Source organism: Blastomyces dermatitidis, assembly GCF_000003525.1.
Source record: "Blastomyces dermatitidis ER-3 genomic scaffold supercont1.1, whole genome shotgun sequence".
Classification (NCBI taxonomy): Eukaryota; Fungi; Ascomycota; class Eurotiomycetes; order Onygenales; family Ajellomycetaceae; genus Blastomyces; species Blastomyces dermatitidis.
In genome coordinates, this window is record NW_025544774.1 from 8612017 (window position 1) to 8636283 (window position 24267).

Below are 24267 nucleotides of genomic sequence, written 5' to 3' on the forward strand. Positions count from 1 at the left end.
ATACAATTCTCTAATAAGTAATAATCTTTGATAATACTTCATATTATATAGAACTATAATACTAACTTTGAAACAGAACTTATATACATTGATTACAACTGAAAATCAGATAAAACTATATACTTATAAAACTGAATTTAACTGCTATTTTCAAGATAATCTGATAAATTTATATATTAAATCAATTCTAGAGTTATAAAAAATTGTTAAGAGTATATATTTAACTATTACACTGATAATATATAATATTCTGATATTTTCATTGACAGAGATAAGAATGAAGTGAAAGTTTAACTTAAGTTAAGATATTTATCACTATTACTGAAGACAATTATAAGAAGAAATAATCAAGAAACTTATAATTATAAAGTATGAAATTATCAGATAGTTTAATATCTCTGATTACAGTATATCAGAGAAATATAGTTTTTATAAAAAAGTAAAGAATAAACTTATATAAGAATGTATTCAGTTATTTCATAAGTATTATTAATAATTATTATCAAATTCTAATTATATAAGCAATCACTGAATAAATTAAATAAGACTGATTTTAATCTTCAATCTCAGTCTTATTCTGATTTTGAAAGAATAATTATCTTTCACAGTTTATTCTGAGAAATTACTTTTATTTCACTATTCTTGAATTAAATCTGATCATTTTTCATGTCATTTCTCTCAGAAATAATTCATTTTCAGATTTTTTTAAGACTTGATTCTAGTGAAACTCATGCTAAGAAATGTATGAAATCAGATTAAATGAGATTAAATATGAAATTTATAATCTCAGTAATCAGTCTAGTCTCTGATAACTGAATAGATGTTTTAATAGTAAGATTAAGATATTAAATGACTAGATATAATTATAATTGAAAAATTAGTAAATTATTTTCATATTTAAAATTATAGTAGCAGTTTTTAATATAATACTTCATACTTAGAATATATATATTTTTAGATAAAAATTACATTAATTAACAGAAAATTGAAAAATTAATTCTTTAAAATAATAGAGAAATAATCTATAAGTGATATTATATAGTAATTCTATCTTAAATATTATAATTAAAGTAAATTATTTATATGTTACTAATAAATAGAAATTATTTTTTCTCAGATACTTTGTAAAGAGTTTGCTGAGAATGTTCTATTTAAATTTAGTGTAAGCTCTGTGACAGTTGATTGACTCAGATGTTGGCAGGACTTGACAGAAAGTAGCAGTAGTTCAGATTGAGTTAGCTTGGAGTGGAGTGGCTGAGTTTACTGAGATAAAACGGAGTACGGAGTACTCCGTACAGGTGGTTACATGGGGTGTGTGCATTTTTTCAACCAATCATATCACAGAATGGGCCTGCAAGATCGCAACCTTCTATTCTAATCAGGTTTTGAGAGCACCTAACATATTGCTTCGCTTCGCTCCGCAAACAAACAAGAAAGCCCCTTAAAAAGCCCCCCCACAAAAACAAAAAAAAATAAAAAAATAAACAAAAAAAAAAAAAAAAAAAAAAAAAAAAAAAAAAAAAAAAAAAAAAAAGCTAACAAAATTGTAACTTGTATACTTCGAACTTATTGAATGAAGAGGCCCTGGCAGACTTCGCTGACTTAATCTCCGCGTCATTATTAAAAACGAAGATCTTCTAACAGATCAAACTTCCCCGTCGAACTATAAAGAGAGTTACATGTATATAATATAAAACTGGAAAGGGAGAGCCGAGAATCGTAAAAGTTCCCGAACCGAAAACAAACACAAAGTGGGTCGCTTTAAAAAAAACATATAAAAAAACAAAAACAAATAGATTAAGAGATGAAAAACAAACTACCGAAATCAATAGGTGAAGAGCCTGTGAATGTGAAGAGTAGTGGTTCAGAATTGAGAGGAGAGGAAAAAAGAGAAAGTTAATAGGAGCATGCTGAGGAGAAGATTCAAGGTCGAGAAAAACTTAAAGCAATTGGAGTGACTCGGTGAGTATACATTTGATGAAAATAAGAAAGAAGTAACTATAGTTAGATAAATAAAGATGGGAAGGAAAAATAAAAAAAAAATACAAAAAAATAAAAGGGGAAAAAAAAAAGAAAAATCGTGAAAAGACATGAAACTCGCCCCAGACAGCCCGCTCGAAGGAATCGTTGAACATCATAATAGAAAAGAAGGATAATGTAAGAAAGGGTGAGAGAGAGAGGAAGCGTAATGAACAGGGTGGAATCGATTTATAAAAGAATAAAGTAAGGAAAAACAACGAAGGAAAATCTGGGAAGAAAACAAGAAAAACAACTAATTTAAGACTCTTGAAAATCAAGACTCCTCAAAGTCCACCTTCAGAACCGGATACAGATTCCCCCCATTTTCCGCCTTCTCCCTACTGGGCTCTGTGCTCCCTTGCCGTTGCCGCTCCTGTCGCCGTTCAGCCCTATGTCTTCCCATATCCCTATCTGAGTCGATAGACGCAGATGGCGAAGACGATGCCCTCCCTCCAAGCTCAATCCCTTCCATCCTCTCACTAACATCATGACTGTCCCTATTATTGTCGATCTCATTCGTAGTGACATTACTAGAACCAGTAGGATCATCCTCATACTCACCACGACTAAGTCGTTCATATATATACAGCCGTAGTTTCTCTAGGAGACGCACGTTGGCTACCCACTGCTCTACCGAGTGGCCCTGCGTTTCACTGCCGGTCGTAGCGTTTGCAACCGTAGCGGCGGCAGCTACAGTTCGGGAAGCTTCGTCGGCGTCCGGAGACGTGCTAGACGTGCTTTCGCGCTTTTGGCTACCACGTTCGGAGCTAGAGTCGTGATCTGACGGTGTCCCAGTTTTCGTTGTTGGTTGAAGTGCTGGGTCGATGACATTTGTAGAAAATTTAGCAGGTGCGGTATTAGAAGATGGGGAGAGGTACATTTGGGAAGACTCAGATACACAGTGCGGTTGGGATCGTTGGAGCATGCCACCTGTATATCGGCGACGGTCATCGTTTTCAAATACGCTGCTGAGAGTCGACGGCGGGCTGCACTTGAAATACTTGGATAAGCCGTGGTGGAGTTTTCCTGGGCTGTCGTGGCTGGAAGTGTTGGATACATTCGCGGCGCTTGATTGAGGATGGTGGGAAGGGGGAACAGTATGATGCGTCGAGGAAACGGAAATAGGAGAACGGCCAGAAGTATAGGACTGGGCACTGGACGGAGGGGTAAGAGCGGGTGTGCTACTATGTGAGGAACGGGTGGCAGTCGAGGATATCATCATAGGAGTAGATGTTGCAGCCGTCGCGTGGCTAGATGGGATATGTGTGGCAGATGGGGGTGAGCCGGTATTCCGGTAGCTCATCCCGCCGTGGATGTAATGGGCACCTGGCTGTGCGACTCCAGCAGCGGCAACGTGATCATCACTCTCGTAAACGGTCGACTGCATCTGTTCCAGGAACTGGTCAATGTTCATCAAGTCAGCCTTGGTGCGAAGGTTCCCCATTGGAGGCAAATGGTACGACTGGGCTGGCATTGGGCCGGGCTGGTAGCCGCCACCATGGCCGCCGACATTAACCATGGCTGGCATCGGCTGGTACTCAGGAACAGCACCGCCGTTAACCAGTGGAAGGGGCAGGCCATGCAAGTTTAATAGCCGCTGCCCAACCGCGGCGTAGGAGCTGGGGTCGAACTGACGGCGTTTCAAGTCACCGAAGAACTCATTCAAAGCATCGTATCCTCGTTTCTTCGATTCATAGGAGGCCTGATGCGACGCATCGCTGCCAACAGCATAGTAAACGTTTCCATACGACTGATTGGAAGGGTGTTGTGGGTGGGGATTTGGATAATATTGTGCAGCTCCGTGCGGATACGCTTGTCCGGGGACAGGTCCTAATGACCCCTCGAAATAATGGGCTGTCGCCAAAGTCATATTAGCACGATAAAGCAAAAGATACGGTTGCAAATTTAAATACGGTGAAAAGGTAGAGGAAGCTAACTTACATTTTCCGTCTGCGCCAACACCGACACCAAACATTCCATTTGGTGGTCTTGCTCCAGGGCCGGGTTCTGGGGATCTTACTAGGACAGAATCGTCCGCGTGGGTCTTTACATGTTTTTTCAAATCCTGTGGACGCTTGAAAGCCTTGCCGCAGAAATCACACTTGTGAGGTTTCAGGGGAACATGAACTCGAATGTGCGAGGTAATATGGTCGCGTTTGACGGTAGTCGTCCGGCAATTAGCCCATCCACAGGTTAGATTCAAGTTATTGGTACTCTTGCGGCCAACATGACGTTCACAGACGTGTTCCTAAGTTTTATGCGATACGTTAGCATAGTAGAAGGGTTCTCTTACCCACAACACAACACCTAAGGCAAGCAAATGTCATGTTATCAAAATCCATAAGCGCAGGCTGGCGCCAGAATAATCCAAGCAACTTGGATATCACGTGGATTACTGTGCCGAGACACCAAGAGACAGCACTCACATAGAGGGCTTCAGCTGTGGGAAGCCTGTCTTGGCAACCATGCCATTGGCATACTAAGTTCTCAGCAGCACCTTGCGTTGGGCCACTACTCAAATTCTGTGAAAGTGATACTGGGGTAACAACGGAAGCCGCCGCTGCGGCGGCAGCAGCTTGCTGCACCGCCGAGGGCGAGTTTAGCGGGGGATGGGAGGCCTGGGCAGGCGAGTGCTGAGCCTGTCCTGGAGGCGGCTGTTGTTGCTGAGGCGGACCTTGCTGCTGCTGCTGCGGGGGTTGTTGTTGTTGCTGATGCTGCTGACGCTGTGGTGGTTGTTGAGGTTGCTGTTGAGGGGACGGCTGTGGTTGTTGTGGCTGCTGCTGCTGCTGCTGCTGTTGTTGTTGGGCCATCGGGGCGGAAGAGTCTTGGTTTTCACGGGAGGACATGACTGCCAAGAAATTTTTCTTGTCAAAGCAAGTCTTGGGAGCGGAAAATGGGAACAACAAAACGCGAACTGATGCCCAGGACTGAAATATCAAAACGCAAAAGGCGTTGAGAGAAATTATCAAATACAAGGCGGATGAAGAAGAGGGATGAAGCAGAGGGATGTTACAAAGGAAGAAGTGGTGGGTTGATGTTTGTCGCGCAAGGGCGCGAGTAAAATAATAATAAAAAGAAAGGCTTTGCAACAGAAAATCGGACTCGAGGCGGGGGCAACAAAGTAATAAATGGGCTCGACGAAGTTTAAAAACAGAGGTAGTAGCCTACACGTGCGAAATGATATTGACAACAGAGTTATTCTTCTCCTCGTTGAAGCTATTTTCCCCTCTCGTGCCACTCAGAATGGAGTTCCGCCGTCACTCTGTATGACCAAAGAAAGAAAATACGACTGAATATCGACGGCTTGGTATATCGACGCTGCGAGAGGGAGCAAGTATCACAAGCTCGATCCCAAAAGAGCTCAGTCACCTTGTCTTAATAATGCTGTCGCAGTAAAAGGTGGCCTGTTCAGCGAAACTTAGGCAGCCGTTATTCAGTTCTACAGCAAAAAAGAAGGGAGGACAAAGAGTCTAAGAATTGGGGAGTTGGGCCTTGGGAATGGGAGGGTAATAATAAGAATAAGAGGAAAGAGGAAGGAAATCAAATGAGAAGGGAGTGAAACAGAAAAAGCCGCAGACACCAAGAAATGGTGGGCGGACAGGGACGTCCCGGCCAAGAAGAGAGGAAAGAGGAGGGGGGTTAAGGGAAGGCTTGGACAGGGCAAGACTTGGCACCTAGACAAGGGTGTATTACGTTCGTATTACGGGATGTTCAACAGCCCGCCAAAATACAAGTGCCACAGCCACACAAACCTTGTTTTTCTTGGGCTCTCATACACTGTGTTACGTCGCATTTTCATGTATTATTATTCGGATGCCAGGCAGGATGATGGTCGGAATCGCTTGGCTCCTAACATGCGCCTGCGGTTCTGTATTGAGCGCCAGGTTGCGAGCTGCATGAATCACTCCAGAATAACCAGCCCTATTGTTACCCTCGCGAACCTCCAAATTAGGAATTACGCAGCAAATAACACGTGCTAGCCATTCAAGTGACACAGATTGATCAAAAATTACATCGCAAAACAAGCCAAAAAGGTGGGGAAGCGAGGAAAGGGCGTGTAAGGTAAAATCAATAATACGAAGCATAAATTAATACGCCATCTGCCCCAGGGTTAAGCGGACGCCAAGAAAGCCAAGCGAGCCAAGGATACCCCGACAGCCAAGTCTAGCCAAGCCAACGCCCCAGCGGCAATTCTTCGTCCTCAAGAATCCCCGCCTCTCTTGGCTTCTTGGCATTTTGGCATTTGACATTTTGGCTCCTTCCCCCCGGCCCCCCAAAGCAGCCGCTGTTAAAAATACCACTCCCTTCTTTCCGACTACTACCGTCCCTCTGACAATATCCCAGGAGAATTTTAATTGTCACATCGGGTCGAATCCCACAACCGCAACTACGCCGCACGGTGCATCGCAAAGCTTAACCAGAAAAGCCGCCAAAAACTTAATTAGCATTGTGTGGAACTAATTATAATCTCGAACACATGGCGCATCCATGCCACAGTTACCAGTAACCATGCGGCGGTTCCGGTCATTTCCATCACCCAGACTCACATTACCACTGGGTGTTGACCAACAGCTTGGTTGGGCTAAACGCCAGCATCGCAAATGCACGGACAACGGAGCGAGGCTTGCTCTACACAGTAAGCGCGGCCAACAGGGGCGAGGATTATGTCCGCTGAGGCCTTCGCTCTTTCCCATCGTCAGGAAAAATACTCTGTAGAATAATAATAATAATAATAATAAATAGAGGTTCACTTCCTTGAGATTTCACCTTCTCCCGTGCGAGGTGGAAAGCAGGACATACTGTTCAATTGAAGCAAACTCCATAACTACCTAACTCGGCCTAGTAATTGATAATGCATCTTGGTTAGCTCCTCGGAATGTGCTTACAGACAAAGTCTGGGGATACCTGAAATACAATGCCGCCGCTCAGTCTCGAAGACCTGAAAACAGTTGTTTCTGCGCTGGCGCAGAAGCTTGATTCATTAAATATCGACTATGCCATCATGGGGTTGCTGCCACCTGTCTGTTGACTGCAGACCCGAGTTGAAGGAATGAACTTGTCATTCTGTTAACCACCCTATGACCACCTCTGACTGTTCTTACAACTCAGCTCCTCACATGCTTCCCGAACCAACTCGGGCACACCATTCCTGCATACAAACTGCACCGACCAGAAGGTACGTCGTCCAGTTGGAGAAGCTCGAAGTATTTGACTCCCAAATCTGGCCTTAACGTCCCAGTACAGCATTCGGGTCGCTACATGGAAGACGTCCAGTATCAGCGGTCGAGGGGTCAAACTCTTTAGCCCATCCTGCGTGAAAAGATTCTGTCCTAGTATGAGCACTAAGGTGGTGCTATAGAAGCAACCGATATTCGTGATCTCATGAATATGATCCCCTTGGCTGTGCCGGGGAGACCAGAGCTCGACTTGAATCAGAGCCAAGAGTTGCGAAATGAAAAGAGGCCAGCTTTGGCTCAGGCTCTAAAGGCTTTGAAAGATCAAATGCAGCACTATTTTCCAAAACTAGAACGCTTTTCTGCCATTCTCTTAAACCCAGTTATTGACCGAGCGATAGAGTTTCACGAAGGTAGAAGTTTCCAAAACCCTCCTTCAGCCAGTTGTCAAGTTCATATGGAGCTTGCCATCTGTGGTGGTCTTCTGGGACGCTACGGTGTGCTACGGATGTTACTGCAACCTGTTACCTGGGAACGCCAATGGGGTATGTGGTTATGACCGGACTCTGGGGGTGTTAGGTAGCCTTACTACTCCGTATACGTCTCGCAATTGATATGAATCGCTTTGCTGAAATATTTTCTGGCAAGAATAAAAATGTAGTTATAGCCGAATGAAAATCACCATGAAACAACATTTCCTCGCATAATATCCATTGGCAGCTCTTTGCCGGAGCCGAGGCGCTTTGAAATGCGCCGTTCAATGGGGCCAAAATTGGCCTCATGGATCCAAAGTTGGTACTGTACCATTCCACTACCTACTTATCCGAACAATGATCGAGATCATCATTCTCGAACCTCTACATATCCTCATCAGGGATACGCAGCACCTCAGTGTCTCGCCCCACACAGAAAAACCAGCATCCCTCTCTTCATCAATCGCGGCCCTAACAAAGCTTTCAGCCAGTGTCTGCACCAACAGGTAGTGTAAATTGTTGTAGACATCAAATTGCTCTGTTATCACTGTATATCAGTATATCATGTGTTGTTTGAAGGGCAGGAAATGTCTTTCTTCTAGAGCATGGTGTGCAAATGAATTTGGAAATAGATACACCTGCAAGCCTTTTTCCACTGGATCACCATTGTGGATCATCAAATACTGCACAAGACTGATCCAAGCATTTGTAGTTGGTGTTTATTCCCTTCAACATCTGTTGTGGGTCTGGATGCTCCTCTATAATGTCAGGAGGAGGGGGTGCGATTTGAAACACTTCGAGCGAATCCCGCGTTCACAAACTTTTCAATGACAGCTGTGTAGTCGTCGTCTTGCACCACAACCATGGGGGCCCACAGGGACAGGAAGATGGTCAGCAGGCATAAAGACGGGTTCATGGCTTTACTGTTAAATGCTTACCCCGATGCCTACAGGGACGCCCAGACACCACATTGCGAGCGTTCCCCAAGGAGTCATGTTGAAGTATCGAACAAAACCTCACTGAAACCCTGTCGGGCTCAGTCTGTCTCGGGCGCCTATACATACTGCGTAGCTGTAGTGGGAAATCCAAGTGTGTCTGGTCTGTCTCAAGCCGGTGCGACGTTTCCACCATAACAACACAAAAAAGACATGATGACCAAGGAAGACTCTTGCGATCGTCTTTCTCGCTCTTGGGATGGCGCTACGGAATTAAAAGCGCGGTTGTCGGTTGGTGGGTGTCGACAGCGCAAGATCGCAACCGCCGACGGATGGTTTACTGCGTACGCTGCTGCTTTGTTGTTGGCATCACGTGGACTGGTCGGAACCGCATTTGAGGCAGAGCATAAGGAGGCAGATGAGACAACCACCTGCGATGCCCACGCTTCATCACTCAGAATTACCAGGACCATTAGGACGATTAATTCCCTGAGGTGGCCATAGTGTTGTTCTTGCTTTAATTCTGTGATATCTCTTCTTGCCCTTTCAGTGCCGCAATTAGCCCTCGAGGTTCCCGCGCTTACGTCGTCGACGATCGCATCCCCGCTGTTTCAGCTCCGGCTTTGCTTCTCTGGGGAAATGTATGTGTTCACGTTGAGCTCTCATGGTTGTTAATATTTTGCCTATATACCATTACCATACTGCGGATATTTTGCTAATTTTTGTGTAGCCGTTTTGCATCTTGATAGCTTGCCCCTCTGGAACATCACGATCAGTTTTTCCCCACCATTCGATACATTTTCCCAACTTCCTCATTTTTTCGTTAAGAGAAATTGTATTGGCCTGTGCTGCCGACATTCTTCATTCATTTTAAGCGATCGAGACTAGGAAAGTCACTCGTTAACCATTTCAACGCCCGGCCTGCGCGGATCCGCGCAACATTCGACAACCTGTCGGCGCTTCCCCTCGCCTTCCCTAGAGAAACCCCCTAAAAATTGGCTTCATCTTCGCTCATATAACACACCGCAACTCTCGGACCGTTTAATGCATGAGATACCAACAAAGTTTCCTACTGTTGCCAATCATGACTCCGTCGCGTCGAACCTTTTAGGTACATAATCAATTAAGTCAGAGAAGGCATTGTGGGCCGCATCATGGATGGTCAACGGCAACAGTACATACCAGCGCCGCCGCCTCACATCTCACAGTCTAGTGCAGCGACGCATATGATGCCATTCCCTCCACCCCCCCCTCGCATGCCCCACTCAGGACACGGTCTTGTCCCTCCACCTCCTCCCGGTCCCCCACCAGGTACAACCTATACAGTACAGCCGGGATGGCAACAAGGATGGGCGAGGCATCAAGCAATGGCTCAACAATTTCCCCCGCCCCCTCCCCCTTTACTTTCTTCCAACCAATCTCAAAACCCCTATTTAGCGTACAGTGCTACACGTTCTCGCCATCAGCCGGCCCCTTTATCCATTCCTTCTCGATCAATAGGTAGTGAGACACACCCTCTCACATCCGCGACGTATATTCCAGGGGGCGAATCGTTTGGCCCTGGAGTTGGGATTCCTCCGCTCTTCACCCACGATCCACAAGAGGCGTATGGGCGTCCAGAGCAATACGGATATCCTATTGAGACGGAAAGCGCAAGGCACGTTTCTAATCCAACATATCATGATGGAACTCTACAGAGTACTGCAGGGAATCGGTCACATCAATTAAACCTTCCGTTGCGCGACCACCAGGATCCCCTTTCTCCAGGGCCACCAACCGCCACTTTACATAACCCGCAACGCGACAATTCTGGCCAGACAAAAAATGAATATTCAGTCGGCGGCATGACGGTCCAGGAAGCCGATGAAAGATGGCCTCTCGATCGTGTACTACTGTGGCTTGCACAAAATGGATTTTCCAACGATTGGCAGGAGACCTTTCGGGCGTTAGACCTGTACGGCGCTAGTTTCGTGGAACTGGGCAATCGTTCAGATGGTAGAAGCCACCTAAGTAAGATGCACAAAGTGGTATATCCTCAGCTTGCCAAGGAATGCATAAAGAGCGGCACTGGGTGGGATAAGACAAGGGAACGAGAGGAGGGAAAGAGGATGCGGAATTTAATTAAGAAAATTGCTGATCAAGGAAGTTCGGAATCTGCGAGCCTGGGTACTAGATACTATGACAGTCAAATGCTACCCAGTGCATCCACGGACGATGGGTTAGAAAATTCGCCTAATTTAGGACGGGATTCATTCCCAAGCTACAGTTCTGGAACCGCTGAAAGCAGCCCAGGTCAGCAATATGCAGCTAGAGCAACACCCAATTCGGCTCAAAAACAGTACTCTGGCCAACGTCCTGAATTACCGATTCAGGACTCTCGTTCGGACTTTTCTCGAAGCGTTTTTGGAATGCTGGATGGGCGGCGAGGGCATAGCCCCTCTGCGTCAAGCGACAATGGCATACCGCTGACTTCAGAAGATAATCCTCAGAGCGGAAGTCCTGCACAACATTTTGTCACGATGGCGCACCAAGAATATGTCCCATTCTCCGGAGAAGCCAATGGAAGATGTGATAAGCGCCATAGTTCTGACTCCATGATGAGCCGAGGTTTCTCATCCCAAGGCTTCCTTGGTGGCCAAGGAGCTTGTAGACAAAATGATCCCAAGAAAAATGGGCAAGGACCATCACCACAAGAACAAGGAACACGCCAAGGACTGGGTGAATCATTGCCTAAGGAACACGGCAAAGGATTTTTTCATAAATTGAAATGGAAGAAGGGCACCGATTCGATGCATCCATCTCCAGAGGAAATATATGCAGATTCGCCTACGAGTCCAGTGGGCACACGTAACCCACCGCCAACTTCTGTGTTTATGAAACCAGGGTTCAATGGCAGCGATATGTCCTTGAGTGAACGACCGTGTTCTTCCGTTTCTGATTATGATAAGGTCCAATCACGGCCTCGAAAAGCCACAAACAACATGCCCCAGAGACGATTCGCCTTGGCTACTCCTGATGGATGGAATTACTGATTGATAGATCTAACGGATGTGGATGCTGCGGACACACTACGAGCTACCATTTGTAATAGCCTAGGGATCAAAGACCCTGGAAGTGCTTTGATCTATCTTACGGAACCTGGTCAAATCACCCACGAGGAGCCGCTTAGTGATACGATGTTGGTCGTGAATCGCAGGACAAAATCAGATGCCCAAGGCACTTTGAAATTTTTCGTTCACCTCGCTAATCTATCTGCGGCGTCTGCACCGGTGACCCAGCCAACTGGTTTGGGTCTTTCTTTGGCTGAGCGCATCCGTTTATCTCGGAATATGGCGGACGATGAGGCTCGGCACTATATGGGAGCTACATCGCCCTCTCATAGATCCCAGCCGGGGATGAAGCTTAATACTACCAAATCCTTCCCTTATGACCAGTTCCAATCTCAATCTCGACCTTCATTTGGTGATAAAGGCCAGGCTAGCGAGATAGATATGGAAGGTAGAGAAGCATCAATATTATCAGCGCATGAAGAATACCGACGAGAAGCCGAACGAAAGCAGAAAATTTATCTACAATCAAGACAAGAAAATCAGCAGTATAAAGATTCGCCTAAGGTGTCTATAAGGCGTGATGGTGTAATAGATTTTGATTCCCCTCGACTTTCTCCATATGAAGATAAAAAAACAGATAACCTAGTTCCATTACGAAAACCCCCATCGGCACCGTCGGAGTCGAGCACGCTTTCTAAGGTCAATTCTTTGAGCAGAAAACCTGGCGACCGCCCTATCAGAGGTCATGATAGCACTGATCGTGCGAAGCGCAGCTCTGCTGAACAGATATCTGAAGAACGTGGAGAAAAACCGTGGACATCAACTGCCAGTACAGCCTCACCTGGATTAAGTGATGGGCTTGGAGCAGCCTTGGCCGGAATTGGAAAAGTCTCTAGTGCTATTGGGAAACCTTTCGCCAGCCAAGCTGCCGCCTCTGGCCGCTCCCCACTCTCTGCATCTGAGCCTGTTTCCGGAAAGGGTCGTTCAATGCAGTCTGTCGATTTCAACAGTGGTGATGGGCGCCGAACCACTCCTTCATCTTCCCCCAAAGTACCCTTTTTCAGCCGTGGAAAGGGCAATACCACTTTTACAGTGCCTCAGTATGATGCGGAAGGGCGTACGAAACATCCTGAAGACATGAAGAAGCCTCTACCTGCCACAGGCCTTGATGGTTCTTCTTCCGTTAGTCCGGCGAAAGTCAACACTCATTCGGCAGAGAAGAGGAAGTCAATTGGTCCGGATTTCGATTTCCAGGAAACCGAAGTGTCTTTCGCGAAAGCCCAAGCGCCTGAAGATGATTCGGATGAGGATTCGGATGAGGGTCTATTTGCGATACCATTAGCTAGTGCGAAGGGCGGGGCGCAGTCAAAGACAGTTAAAGCACCGACGAACAACCGCGGAGGTAGCCAAGGTCGGTCTACAAAACCTGCTCTCACTGTCAATACCGGTTCGCGAGGAACCAAAGGGATGTCTGTAAGCTTCAAATCTCCGAGTCCTGGAGAAACATCCAATACGCCGTCCACTCGAAGCACAGTCAACGAACAAGGTGTGGAGAATGAAGGGTTCAACCCTGAGAATGGCTCGTCAGATTCACCAGAGGCCTCTTGGTTCAACCGTCGCGAATCATTTGTCCGAGATGACATCTGGGCAAGTAGGCCTCCTGTGGAGGGTATGATAGAACATTTAGATGACTACTTCCCCGATGTCGATCTTGATGAACCGTATGTGGAAGGCAGCGTGATGTCACCGCCGATGTCGCCGACTCGCCCTGGACCTACCATCGGCTCAGAGCCTGACAATCAGGCGTTGCGAAGCACAGCTACGCACAGCACCCTCGATTCTATAATGGCTCAGGATAGCACAGACACCCTGGGTTCAGATGAGTCCACCTTGAAGGCAAAGAGCACAATTAATAGCGTTGCACAACGGAATATTACTCGATCCCAAGGTGGTGGACTAACCCGCATGAAATCGATTCGTGAAGTTGCAAAGGGTGCCCACCAAATTCATAGAAACCAAAGCATAACTGCTTCCAATGCTAAATCAGGCGCACTTCTTCGACGCAAGAGTACCAAGATGTTTGGTGCGAAGATTCTGCAGGTCAAACCTGGAAGTCGACTGAGCGAGCATCCAGTTCCGCTCCCACCCCACTCGGGATCTCAAAATAAGCTGCCTCAGAGACAAGCCACTTTCCGTATCATTCGAGGTCAACTTATCGGCAAAGGAACGTATGGTAGGGTCTATCTTGGTATCAATGCAGATAACGGAGAGATCTTGGCAGTAAAACAAGTTGAAGTGAGCCAAAAAGCTGCCGGTTATGACAAAGATAAAATGAAAGAGATGGTTTCTGCACTCAATCAAGAAATAGATACTATGCAGCATCTCGAACACCCTAATATTGTTCAGTATCTTGGATGCGAGCGCGGCGAGTTGTCGATTTCCATCTATCTCGAATATATCCCGGGTGGATCTATCGGGAGTTGTCTTCGCAAGCACGGCAAGTTCGAAGAAAGTGTCGTCAAGTCTCTCACGCGCCAGGTCTTGAGCGGGCTGGCATACCTTCATGACCAAGGCATTCTTCATCGAGACCTTAAAGCCGACAATATCCTTCTCGACCTCGACGGCACCTGCAAAATTTCCGACTTCGGCATATCAAAGAAAACAGACAATATTTATGGGAATGACGTTACTAATTCGATGCAAGGCTCGGTATTCTGGATGGCGCCAGAAGTTGTACAATCACAAGGTCAAGGCTATAGTGCAAAGGTGGACATTTGGTCGCTTGGCTGTGTCGTCCTGGAGATGTTCGCGGGCCGGCGGCCTTGGAGTAAAGAAGAGGCGATCGGAGCTATTTTCAAGCTTGGAAGTTTGAACCAGGCCCCTCCAATCCCTGACGATGTGTCTATGGAAATCACACCGGAAGCACTTGCTTTCATGTATGATTGCTTCACTATGTAAGTCTCCTTTTGTCTTTTGCCTCCTTTCTCTTGTAAAGATTGTTTTTTTTTTTTTTTTTTTTTTTTTTTTTTTTTCCCTTTCGCCGGACGCCTCTCATTTCAGCGAGTACGGACACTGATGATGGCCACTTCACTTTATTAAATTTTTTTAGTGACACTTTCGAACGCCCGACTGCGGAAACTTTGCTCTTCCAACATCCTTTCTGCAAGGCTGACCCGCATTACAACTTCCTGGATACCGAGCTGCATGCGAAGATTCGACATGTTCTCTAGACAACTAACCGTTCACATATTTTACACACAAACACAAACATATATATATACCTATATATATTCAGTAAGCTATGTTTCGGTTATTCTCGTAATTATTATTCACTCTCTGCAGGCTGTTCTGACAATGTGATATTTACTTCTGCTCATCTTCGCCTCCATTTGTTCGTTGAGTTTTTGTTATGTCCTCTATGTTCTTTTCTACTACTATATTTTTGACTTTACTTTTTGGCTTTGAATTGAAGGACATGGATGATGGTGTGTTCGGTTAATTCTTGGGGAAGGGTTATATATGGTATCTGACGCCTGGAGCTCTTGGATACTGGTGTTATTTTTGGCTGAAAACAACGAACTGTTCTTGTGGCTAGTCTATGGTAGCGTTTCGCGATAGGGAGATTATTCGGAACCACAATATATATTATCAGACGTACTAATCTTAAGTAACATATTTACTTTACGGAAGGTTAGGCTTTCATCTACTAAATATATATAATCCCACAAGAAGTGAAAGCTAATACTGAATGATATGCAAATAGTTAGACCACTAGGTATATTAAACCCATTTTCCAATGGTAAGCAGGAAGCGGGCATGTAGAATTTCTTATCATCGATATACCACAGAGTGGCGACAATAATGAGTTATCATAAACTTCCATTCCTGCTGGCCCTTTGTCGTTCGCTGGGCGACACATCATCACTGCCCCGCCTCACATCACCATCCTCCACACTCAGCGCCGCGGCTGCGACCTCTGAGGAGTCGAGCCCAGCAACACCAACGCGGAAAACAGCCTCACTCCACCCCGCAAATGTATCCACATCCCACACACCGTCTTCCTGAGCCATTCGACCCTTCTCCATGGATGAAAGTTTACTGTGATGGACTCCCTGTTTCCCTCCTTCAAGCGTCAATGTATAGCCATCGAAGAAGTCCTCGTAGGCCTGAATGACAGAGTCTTGCACTGCGCCAACAAGCGTTTCTTTCGTCCTCGTGTCATCAAGATATTCACCGAGAATTTGTCGCAGGTTTGGAACTTCTTTCTCGATCGCTTTGCACGTAAGACGTAGGGCGTTACTATACGGTTCGCTTCGGTTTGTAGATTTCGCCAAAGAGGCCAGAGGTTGGGTCATTTTCGACTTGAAGGAATTAGTGAAGTCGTTAATTACTGTGCGCAATCTGCCGTCTAGTTCCACTTTTGCGTCGAGCATGTTTTCTACGACACGGGGAAGTAGGCCGCCGCCAAGTAGCCGCATGAGGTTTCGTGGGTTGAAGAGTCCGCCACGTTCCCGGAGTTCCCAGAACGTGTTCGTCACGCTGGAGAAGTCGATAGAGATGTCGGGGCTGACGAATTCGATGTCAAAGGCGACAATTTGTTGTTTGAGTAGGAGGAGATGTTTAATAAGGAATAACTGGGCGTCTGTAGGAGAAGTTTTTGTAGAAATTTGAGTGCTTGCTGCATGGAGGGAGAGGGTGGTTTGGTGAACGATTTGATGTGCTAGGTCGTCAAAAACGGTTGACTGGGATAAATAACTTGGTCAGGATGCAAGGTACAGCGTAGGGGAAACGGTTTATTTGAATTGTTCAACGTACGTTCACTAGTCGATAGATGCGACTAAGCAGCCAGACCGCCGTCCGCAAAGTTGGGTACCATCCTTCAAATACGGCTCCCGAATCAAAGTCCCATCGCGGATACTTTTCTTGGGGTGAATCGGTATCCTCGTCGACGACCATTGGCATCTTCGGGAGTGGGGTGGTCGGTTCAATAGACGATGATCTCCTGTGTGATACTGCGTGAGACTTGTTATTCTCTGACCCCGGTAATAGAACGTTTCGATTGCGAGCAGGGTAATCAAGATCTTCGGCGCGTGGTTTATATTTCTCAATCTCATCTCGCAATATTGCCTGCGCACGAAAGACGAGTCGGGTTTGCGCGTCCTCCAGCGCAGGTTGAATTAAGACGGAAAAGTCAAGTTGAGTCGGGTCAGCGAACTCTCCCTCATCCTCGGGATCGGACAAATAACGCGTTTGCAGGAGTGAGCAGAGCTGGCACAATTTGATAAGTTTGGTTTCACGAATAATCCTCGGTCTCAAATGATCGTAGAGGGGCTCGCAGACAGCCTCCAGGAAATCGTAAAGGCCTTGCTGACCATGAAACCATTGTCCCCATAGCTCAAACTCATCGAGACAAATGCCACGAATATAGCTGATGCTGGCCCGAGCAAATGCGACTAGGTCCTTTGAGCTGCTGGGGGCCTGGGAAATATCGTTCAACCTCTTCCGTAATACAGGTATAACAAGCTTGCCCCTCGTAGCTGAAAAGCTAGTATGGAGCTCGTTAAGTAAACTTTGGTATTCAGCTTCAGCTCCTTGTTCAGGGTCAACTGGCGGGACTGCTCGCTTTTGTATTTCTAATCCGATTGCCTTTAAGTCCGCCGCACCGACACGAAATTTTGCATAAAGAAGAGCCGACATAGTTGTGTCGTTGAGCTGTCGGTCGGCGATTCTTTTTGCAACCCCTGAAGATATCTCCCGTAGGGTGGACACGAAATGACCACGAATTAACGTGAGGGCACGGGTTAAAAGAAGACGGTAGCGAGACCTATAGGTATCTGATTCTTTTTGTTCGGGCTTCTAGGATTAGTACCATCGTAAAACGAAGAAGAAATTGGACAGACACCCACATGAGTCTGCATATAATCCAAGCACTCATCCAGCCTCTTCAACATGTCTGAGAAATCCTTTGTTCGCACGGAATTTCCTGCTCCCGGCGCATTGAGTCTCCGCGAAATGGGGTCCAAAAAGTCATAGTACTGTATATTCTCATGGATATCTTCCACCAATTTCGAACTGCGCATCTGTGCCGACAATAGGCCCTCGCATTGCTGCTGGAAGGCGGCCGTTTGGGCCTCCACGGACTGGAAGCATTCAGAGAGACTGGATAGGATATCCAGCGTAGAGGTAGTATCGGTTAAAAGAGAATCGAGATGCGATTTGGCAGTTTGCAGTTCATCAAGACATGATCTGTCCAAGAGAATAATTATTAACTCTGTCGTCATCACAAAACAGGAAAATAGGGAAGGCTGGTTTTCTATACTGATATTCTTCGTAGCTGGCCTCCAGCAGGTCATTCTCAATGGAGCTATACCAGCGGGCGAATTCAGCATCATTCTCAACCTCTTTCACGGAGGCCCCCAGCACATCGCCCGCTCCCATGGCAGCGGGTGAAGCTGGGGCGCCAGGATGCCGGTGTTGATTGTCAGGTTGAAACGTCATAGTGAAGCATAATTATTTGATTGCCGGCCGGGCTAGCACATTGCTGCTCCACTGCCGTAGTTTAGACAGCTTCTACAAGTTAAGAAGCCTGTAGGATCGTGGAGGAATGCGGAGTATATTAGCTGCCTGGTGAACTGAACACCAAGCTGCCAAGTTCCCATGAACTTGGTTTCCTCAATATGATGGTTCGTGATTCTGCCGGCGCGGGCCGCCAGCACTAAGTCAAATTAGGTAAGCTATGTCCCGCGTCGCAATCCCCGGACTCCACGATTTGCATCCGGTTATCGCAAAGCCCATAAAACCCCGGTCATCACTCGATGGATGGGGAAGCATCCGGAAAACACGCATAATGTCGTTTACTCGAGGGAGTAAGCGACTTGCCTCGCAGCGCTTTTCGGCCCTGTCTAAAAGATCGCCTCTTTTTGCCCCACGATTACGCCCTTACTCTACCGCCGGGCCTCTGCAGTCCCAGAAAGAGCCTCGGGTGCCACCACGTATTCGTTCTTACATTGCCGTGGCAGGGTTGACGGCTGTTATATCCTTTGGATATTACTACATCAGGGATAGACCGGGAAGTCTTGGAGAAAAATCGCGGTATCTACAACCAGAACTCATTGTGCAGGAGGCCAAGACCAGGCAGAATCTATCAGCGGAGGAAAACCGGGAGTCACTAAGCCCCCAGCATGTCCAGGTGAAGAGGAGTTGGGAGCGGCCAGGGCTGTATGCATGGGGTTCGAATACAGGGTTAGTCGCAAACCCGGACTCTAATGAATTCGTCGTGAAGACCCCAAGAAGAATACCATACTTCGATGGTATGGTTCTTCGTGATGTTAAGCTTGATCAGAATTTTGGTGCCGCCATTACGGAAAACGGAGATTTGATCCAATGGGGCAAAGGCTATTCGAAAACAGATTACAAACCAACGAAGACACTCAAGGGCAAAAATCTCGTGTCACTTTGTATTTCGTCAAACAGGATCATTGCGCTATCCTCCGGCGGAAACGTTTATTCACTCCCCGTATCAAAATCCGATCAAGAGAATGGGTTGAAACCTTCCGAAAACTCCTGGATTCCATTCTGGCGAACGCGCGCTGAATTGAGTTATCGCCCTCTGCAACCCCAGCTTGGGTTGGGCGAAAAGGTTACCGCGATCTGTGGCGGCCTCGAACATGTACTTTTATTAACGACTTCTGGACGTATATTTTCTGCTGCTATCGGCACGGAACATTTTCCTTCCCGCGGTCAACTCGGAATTCCTGGCCTGACGTGGAACAATCGGCCTAAGGGACCATATGACTTGTGTCATGAAGTTAGCGAGTTGCGCGGGGTCCGGATTACAAATATCGCAGCTGGAGATTACCATTCTCTGGCGCTTGATAAAGCTGGACAAGTCTTCGTGTTCGGCGACAATGCTTCGGGTCAGCTAGGGCTACAAACCAATGTCGCCTCTTCTTCCATTGATACCCCAACAATGCTTCCTCTCGGCAATCTCTACCCCGCCGATGGCTATGAAGTTAAAGCATCAAGTATTGCTGCCGGAGGCACAAACAGCTTTTTCACCGTCAGCGCCAAAAGGATACTTAGCCCGATGGAAGTTCGGACCACCGTTAGGGACCTTGGCCGAGTCACAACGGATGTCTGGAGCTGCGGGAAAGGGTTGTTTGGTGCCCTTGGGACTGGGAAGTGGACTCATGCCCAAGACAAACCTACAAAAATAAAGACTCTTAGTGGCTTGTTTGAGTACAGCGATACCGCGCAAAAGGTTGTCCCCATAGGGATAAGCCGTATTTCTGTCGGAGCAACCCATGCCGCTGCTGTACTGGGAAACTTAACCAATGTTTCTGCTTCGAAGGACGGCCCCCAAACAGACACCAATTGGGGCTCAGACGTTTTCTGGTGGGGTGGGAATGAATTCTATCAATTAGGCACGGGGAAGAGAAATAATGTTGCGTCCCCCACGCACATCCGCCCTCCTGCCGATGTTGTTCCCCGCGAACATCAGCGAGAGGACAGTAGACTCCAAATTACGCCTCGCCGCACTGTTCAATTGGATGGGAGAACAGTGAGCCTGGAGCAGCGAGTCGAGTGCGGGAGATATGTCACTGCAGTGTATTCTGGTGTTTGATCAACTTTAATTGCTGTTGTGCTATGAAGCGAAATTTATCCTGTAATATATTGTCTGTACAGACCCCGATATGAGATATGAGAGGTAGGTTAGCTAATTTAACTCTATTCAATCACTATGTTTTTGCGATAGTACATGTATTTACTCCGAGTTGATATTCTGAAGCCCTTTCATCACATAGGTCTGATCTTGTTGAGCTTACCCTTTTCCCGCTTGATTTGATCTCATGTTTGCATTGTTAGTGTAGGCTGCTGGGGCAAAAGAGCTCGATCACCACCAGCGCACTGCTGGTAGAAGGGCCGACCAACCGCGGGACCCCCAACAGTTAGTACAGGTTATGAGACCGTTAAGCGTGAGCCCCGCTGTGGTCAACATGCATGGGTTCGATCCCAGAATGGACTTAAAAATTCCTAACAAATACCCTGGACATTTTAACAGTGCCAAGAGACATCCCAGGAGTGTGCCCTAGAAGTCCCGTGAGCCCTAGGACTGACTGAGTCCATTATTAAAAAGGAGCCATTGTGGGGAGACCACTGAAGGGAGCCACTGAGGGGAAGTACTGTACTCTGTGGTAGCTGGTCCGAGGGGGGGTGTTGGGGGTCCCGCGGTTGGTCGGCCCTTCTACCAGCAGTGCGCTGGTGGTGATCGAGCTCTTTTGCCCCAGTAGCCTACAGTTAGTTCCTATGATAACGTAAGCTACTAAGGGGCGCTTGGACGAACCACCACTAGGGAAAAAATTACTCGTGGGTGAAATCCTGGAAAGGTACGCGGGATTTTTTTCTGTTTATCCGCACAGTTACTCTTGTTCTTTTTTTTTTTTATCTTTGTATTTGGTTAATTCGAATCCTACAAGAGCGTGGGCTTTACCATGCCTCGAGAAAGGCAAAAACGAGGCCGGAGAGCGGAGGCCAAACGAAAGCGCGATGATGAAGTAGGAGACCGCACAGCGCCAAAACGACAGAAAGCCTCGGAAGGCGACAATGACTTTAATCCTTTGCATAGCCAAGCAAAAATTGGAGATGACTATATTCCACTTGAGGAGGAGCCGGCGAGCTCCATGGACACGCCATTCTACGGCCTTCTCGACCCGGACGAACAGGAATACTTCTCCCACGCAAGTGGGCTCCTCGAACTTAACCAGTTTGAGACCGAGGAAGAAAAGAGCATTTTCATAGAAAGAGTTTATGAGGAGGCCGACGGGAAGGAATTAAAAATTGCCTGCAGCCAGTCATGTTCGAGGTTAATGGAAAAATTAATATCGGCCTCTACTGTTAGTCAGATAAAATCCTTGTTTAACAAATTTGTCGGCCAATTCCTCAATCTCGTCCAACATCGATTCGCGAGCCACTGTTGCGAGAGCTTGTTCCTTCGAGCTGCACCATATGTGACGCTGGAAATGAAGAAAAAATCTGCCGAGAAGAACGACAATGAGGGCGAAGATTCAAGCGCGAATTTACGACTCGAGGATTTATTCCTGGCTGTACTTTCTGAGCTGGAGGGAAACTGGGGCTATTTGTTAACCGAAAGGTTCGCATCGCATACAATAAGGGTACTTCTGTTGATACTAGCTGGCGAGCAACTAGACAACCCGTCTAAAGCAACCGTCATCGCGAGTCGCAAAAAGGAGAACTTGGATAAACCCAAAGTGACACAACGCGATAAGTCGGCGTCAGATAGGCGAGCTGTTCCGCCCTCATTCAACGCTGCCTTGGAGAAAATGATGAATGATTTGGTTACTGGACTTGATAATACCTATCTACGAGCACTGGCGACCCATCCTGTTGGAAATCCCGTTCTACAGGTCCTCCTCTCAGTCGAGCTCACCCATTTGGGGAAATCAAAAGCTAGGGATCCAGACTCGGTTTTTCGAAGACTTGTCCCGGATGAGAACCTGGAAGAGGGCAGTGAGAGTGCGGCATTCATAAAGGGCCTCTTTTATGACCCCGTTGGTTCGCGGTTATTGGAAACAATGGTACAATTAGCTCCGGGAAAGTTTTTCAAGACATTCTACAAGGCCCTTGTGCAGGAACGCATTGGATCGCTATCAAGGAACGAAATCGCAGGACATGTAGTAGCTCGGATTTTGGAAAGACTGAGCAAAGAAGATCTGAAGAGCTCCATGGACTTGATTTTGCCGGAAGTTCTGTCCTTGGTGAAACGCTCAAGGTTTACCGTTATTAAAACGTTGATTGAGCGAGGGGTCATCCGTGGTGTAGACCTAAGGCCGCTAGCAGATTCTCTTTTGTTGGCCTTTGGCACAGACCCTATCGCAAGGATTAATAACGTCCTAAAACTCCATCACCTCAACGAAGAAAACGACGATACAAAGCGGTCCTCTAAAAACTCGACTCCAGAACAGTTACATGGTTCTCTTCTTGCCCAGACCATGCTTAAGGCTCCCGGGCCCCTCAGCGAACTAATACAATCAAGTCTTCTCGCAGTTACGCTGGAGACTTTAATAGCAATTGCTAAGGACCCAGTTGCATCCCACGTCCTTCAGGACGCATTAACGCTCCCAACTTCTACTATTCAGTTCCGCCGTCAAATAACCTCGAGATTTTCAGGAAAGATGGCTGAACTCGCTCTGGATTCGAGCGGATCGCATGTTGTCGATGCTGTCTGGTCGGCGACGGAGAATTTAATTTTTATCAAACAGCGATTCGCCGAAGAGCTCCTGGCAAACGAACGACCCCTTCGTGACTCATTTGTCGGACGAGCTGTATGGAAGAATTGGTCAATGGATTTATACAAAAGGAGGAGAGGCCACTGGATTGCAGTAGCTAAAGGCCTAGAGAGCGTAAATCCGAGTAACTCCGAGAACCGACAGCCTCCGAAATCAAACCTTGATTTAGCGAGAGCTCGATTTGCTGAAAAGTCAAACACCAGCACACCGAAAAAGATAACTGCAACGTTCTAAAAAACCCGAGAAAAATGTTACTCCGGACTGCAGTCACGTGTCCAATATTCTAGATAAGTATGACATCACTTTGAGCCAATGGGTTCAACTTGAGTTCTGCCTAGAAGATATAGAAAATGAAAATCTCATTCGCTAACCATGGTAACCAGTTACAAATCATCTACGCAGTAGTTGCCCGGTTATACGCAGAAGGGCCTGTTCTGGTGCATTGCATGGTGCAGTACATGTATGTACAATACATGTATGTACAGTACAGAGTACATGTAGAGAGGATTAAAGTTTTGATTAGTGCTAAGAATTTAAGCTGTAATACTGTTGTTATCTTTTCATTCTCAAGCCCCTGGAATTTTACACTAGCTTTAGTTAAGCTGTAGCTGGTTATTCAGGTGCCAGAGACATTAATCTCTCTTAAAACTCTGATTAAAAGAGGGGATGAAAATACTTTATAGTAATAAAGTTACACCTTAAATTCTCTGTACACAGTCAGTGACAGTCACATATTTCAGTCAAAAATACACATATTCAGTAAAATATACATTAATTCAATAATTGTAAATAAAAATACAGATAATATAAAAATAATTAGATAATTAAAATTTGATTTTTCTAGTATTTTTAATATTAATTAAAGTGAAAAGTGAAACTTTTTAATTAAGTAAAATAAAAAATAACTTTATTATACTTTTAATATAAAACTTTATTAATAAGAATAAACTGTTTAAAGTTTATTTAATATACAGTGTAATATTTCTTTTATATACAGTTAATTTAATTTATATACTTATTCAGAAAATATATTTATTTTAATTAATTAATAAATAAATTAAAGAATATTTTTTATTTGATTTATTTTTTATAAGTACTGACTGTAACTACTGTTAAAACTTCATTTAAAGAAAAAAAGTAATATTTACTTATTTTATAAAATATATTAAATAGATTTAATAGTTAGTTTATTCTTTTTTAAATGAAGTTTTTAACTGTTTAAAAAGAATAAATAAAATAGAGCTACTTTTTATTTTATTTAATTTAAAGAGTGTTACTTTTCACTCTTAATTAATACTAAAAAAAATATG

General features: G+C 45.8%; 7 protein-coding genes across 8 annotated transcripts; 5 read left to right on the top strand and 2 right to left on the bottom strand.

Moving 5' to 3' along the window:
* Window positions 1-1486: 1486 nt before the first annotated feature.
* BDCG_01145 lies at window positions 1487-6056 on the bottom strand. 2 transcript variants are annotated; one of them, XM_045416649.1, is made up of 4 exons: window positions 5188-6056; window positions 4446-4867; window positions 3961-4267; window positions 1487-3873 (listed from the first exon to the last, which is right to left on the bottom strand). In XM_045416649.1, exons 2-4 carry the CDS (start codon window positions 4863-4865, stop codon window positions 2294-2296), a joined length of 2307 nt encoding a protein of 768 aa, XP_045279463.1. In that variant the 5' UTR covers window positions 4866-4867; window positions 5188-6056; the 3' UTR covers window positions 1487-2293. The 2 variants fall into 2 exon arrangements, with proteins under 2 accessions (XP_045279463.1, XP_045272326.1); XM_045416648.1 differs by having other exon boundaries at window positions 4446-5823.
* Window positions 6057-6736: 680 nt separating this feature from the next.
* Window positions 6737-8405, top strand: BDCG_16290 (uncharacterized protein). The gene is made up of 4 exons (XM_045425540.1): window positions 6737-7039; window positions 7129-7309; window positions 7379-7738; window positions 7914-8405. Exons 1-4 carry the CDS (start codon window positions 6935-6937, stop codon window positions 8174-8176), a joined length of 909 nt encoding a protein of 302 aa, XP_045279464.1. The 5' UTR covers window positions 6737-6934; the 3' UTR covers window positions 8177-8405.
* A 124-nt stretch (window positions 8406-8529) lies between these two features.
* On the top strand, window positions 8530-9105 carry BDCG_16291 (uncharacterized protein; the record flags this gene model as incomplete). Its single annotated transcript, XM_045425541.1, has 2 exons — window positions 8530-8764; window positions 8813-9105. 2 exons carry the CDS (start codon window positions 8530-8532, stop codon window positions 9103-9105), a joined length of 528 nt encoding a protein of 175 aa, XP_045279465.1.
* Window positions 9106-9755: 650 nt separating this feature from the next.
* BDCG_01148 (STE/STE11/BCK1 protein kinase) lies at window positions 9756-14881 on the top strand (the record flags this gene model as incomplete). Its single annotated transcript, XM_045416650.1, has 3 exons — window positions 9756-11511; window positions 11641-14605; window positions 14761-14881. 3 exons carry the CDS (start codon window positions 9756-9758, stop codon window positions 14879-14881), a joined length of 4842 nt encoding a protein of 1613 aa, XP_045272327.1.
* A 76-nt stretch (window positions 14882-14957) lies between these two features.
* Window positions 14958-20539, bottom strand: BDCG_01149 (golgi complex component Cog3). Its single transcript, XM_045416651.1, has 4 exons — window positions 17971-20539; window positions 17558-17897; window positions 16467-17504; window positions 14958-16393 (listed from the first exon to the last, which is right to left on the bottom strand). The coding sequence occupies exons 1-4, from the start codon at window positions 18147-18149 to the stop codon at window positions 15521-15523; spliced, it is 2430 nt and encodes an 809-aa protein (XP_045272328.1). The 5' UTR covers window positions 18150-20539; the 3' UTR covers window positions 14958-15520.
* On the top strand, window positions 17860-20871 carry BDCG_01150 (mitochondrial protein Fmp25). Its single transcript, XM_045416652.1, has one exon. It carries the CDS (start codon window positions 18388-18390, stop codon window positions 20272-20274), a length of 1887 nt encoding a protein of 628 aa, XP_045272329.1. The 5' UTR covers window positions 17860-18387; the 3' UTR covers window positions 20275-20871.
* Window positions 20872-20895: 24 nt separating this feature from the next.
* On the top strand, window positions 20896-23743 carry BDCG_01151 (rRNA processing protein Nop9). Its single transcript, XM_045416653.1, has 2 exons — window positions 20896-23248; window positions 23341-23743. The coding sequence occupies exon 1, from the start codon at window positions 21143-21145 to the stop codon at window positions 23189-23191; it is 2049 nt and encodes a 682-aa protein (XP_045272330.1). The 5' UTR covers window positions 20896-21142; the 3' UTR covers window positions 23192-23248; window positions 23341-23743.
* Window positions 23744-24267: the final 524 nt, after the last annotated feature.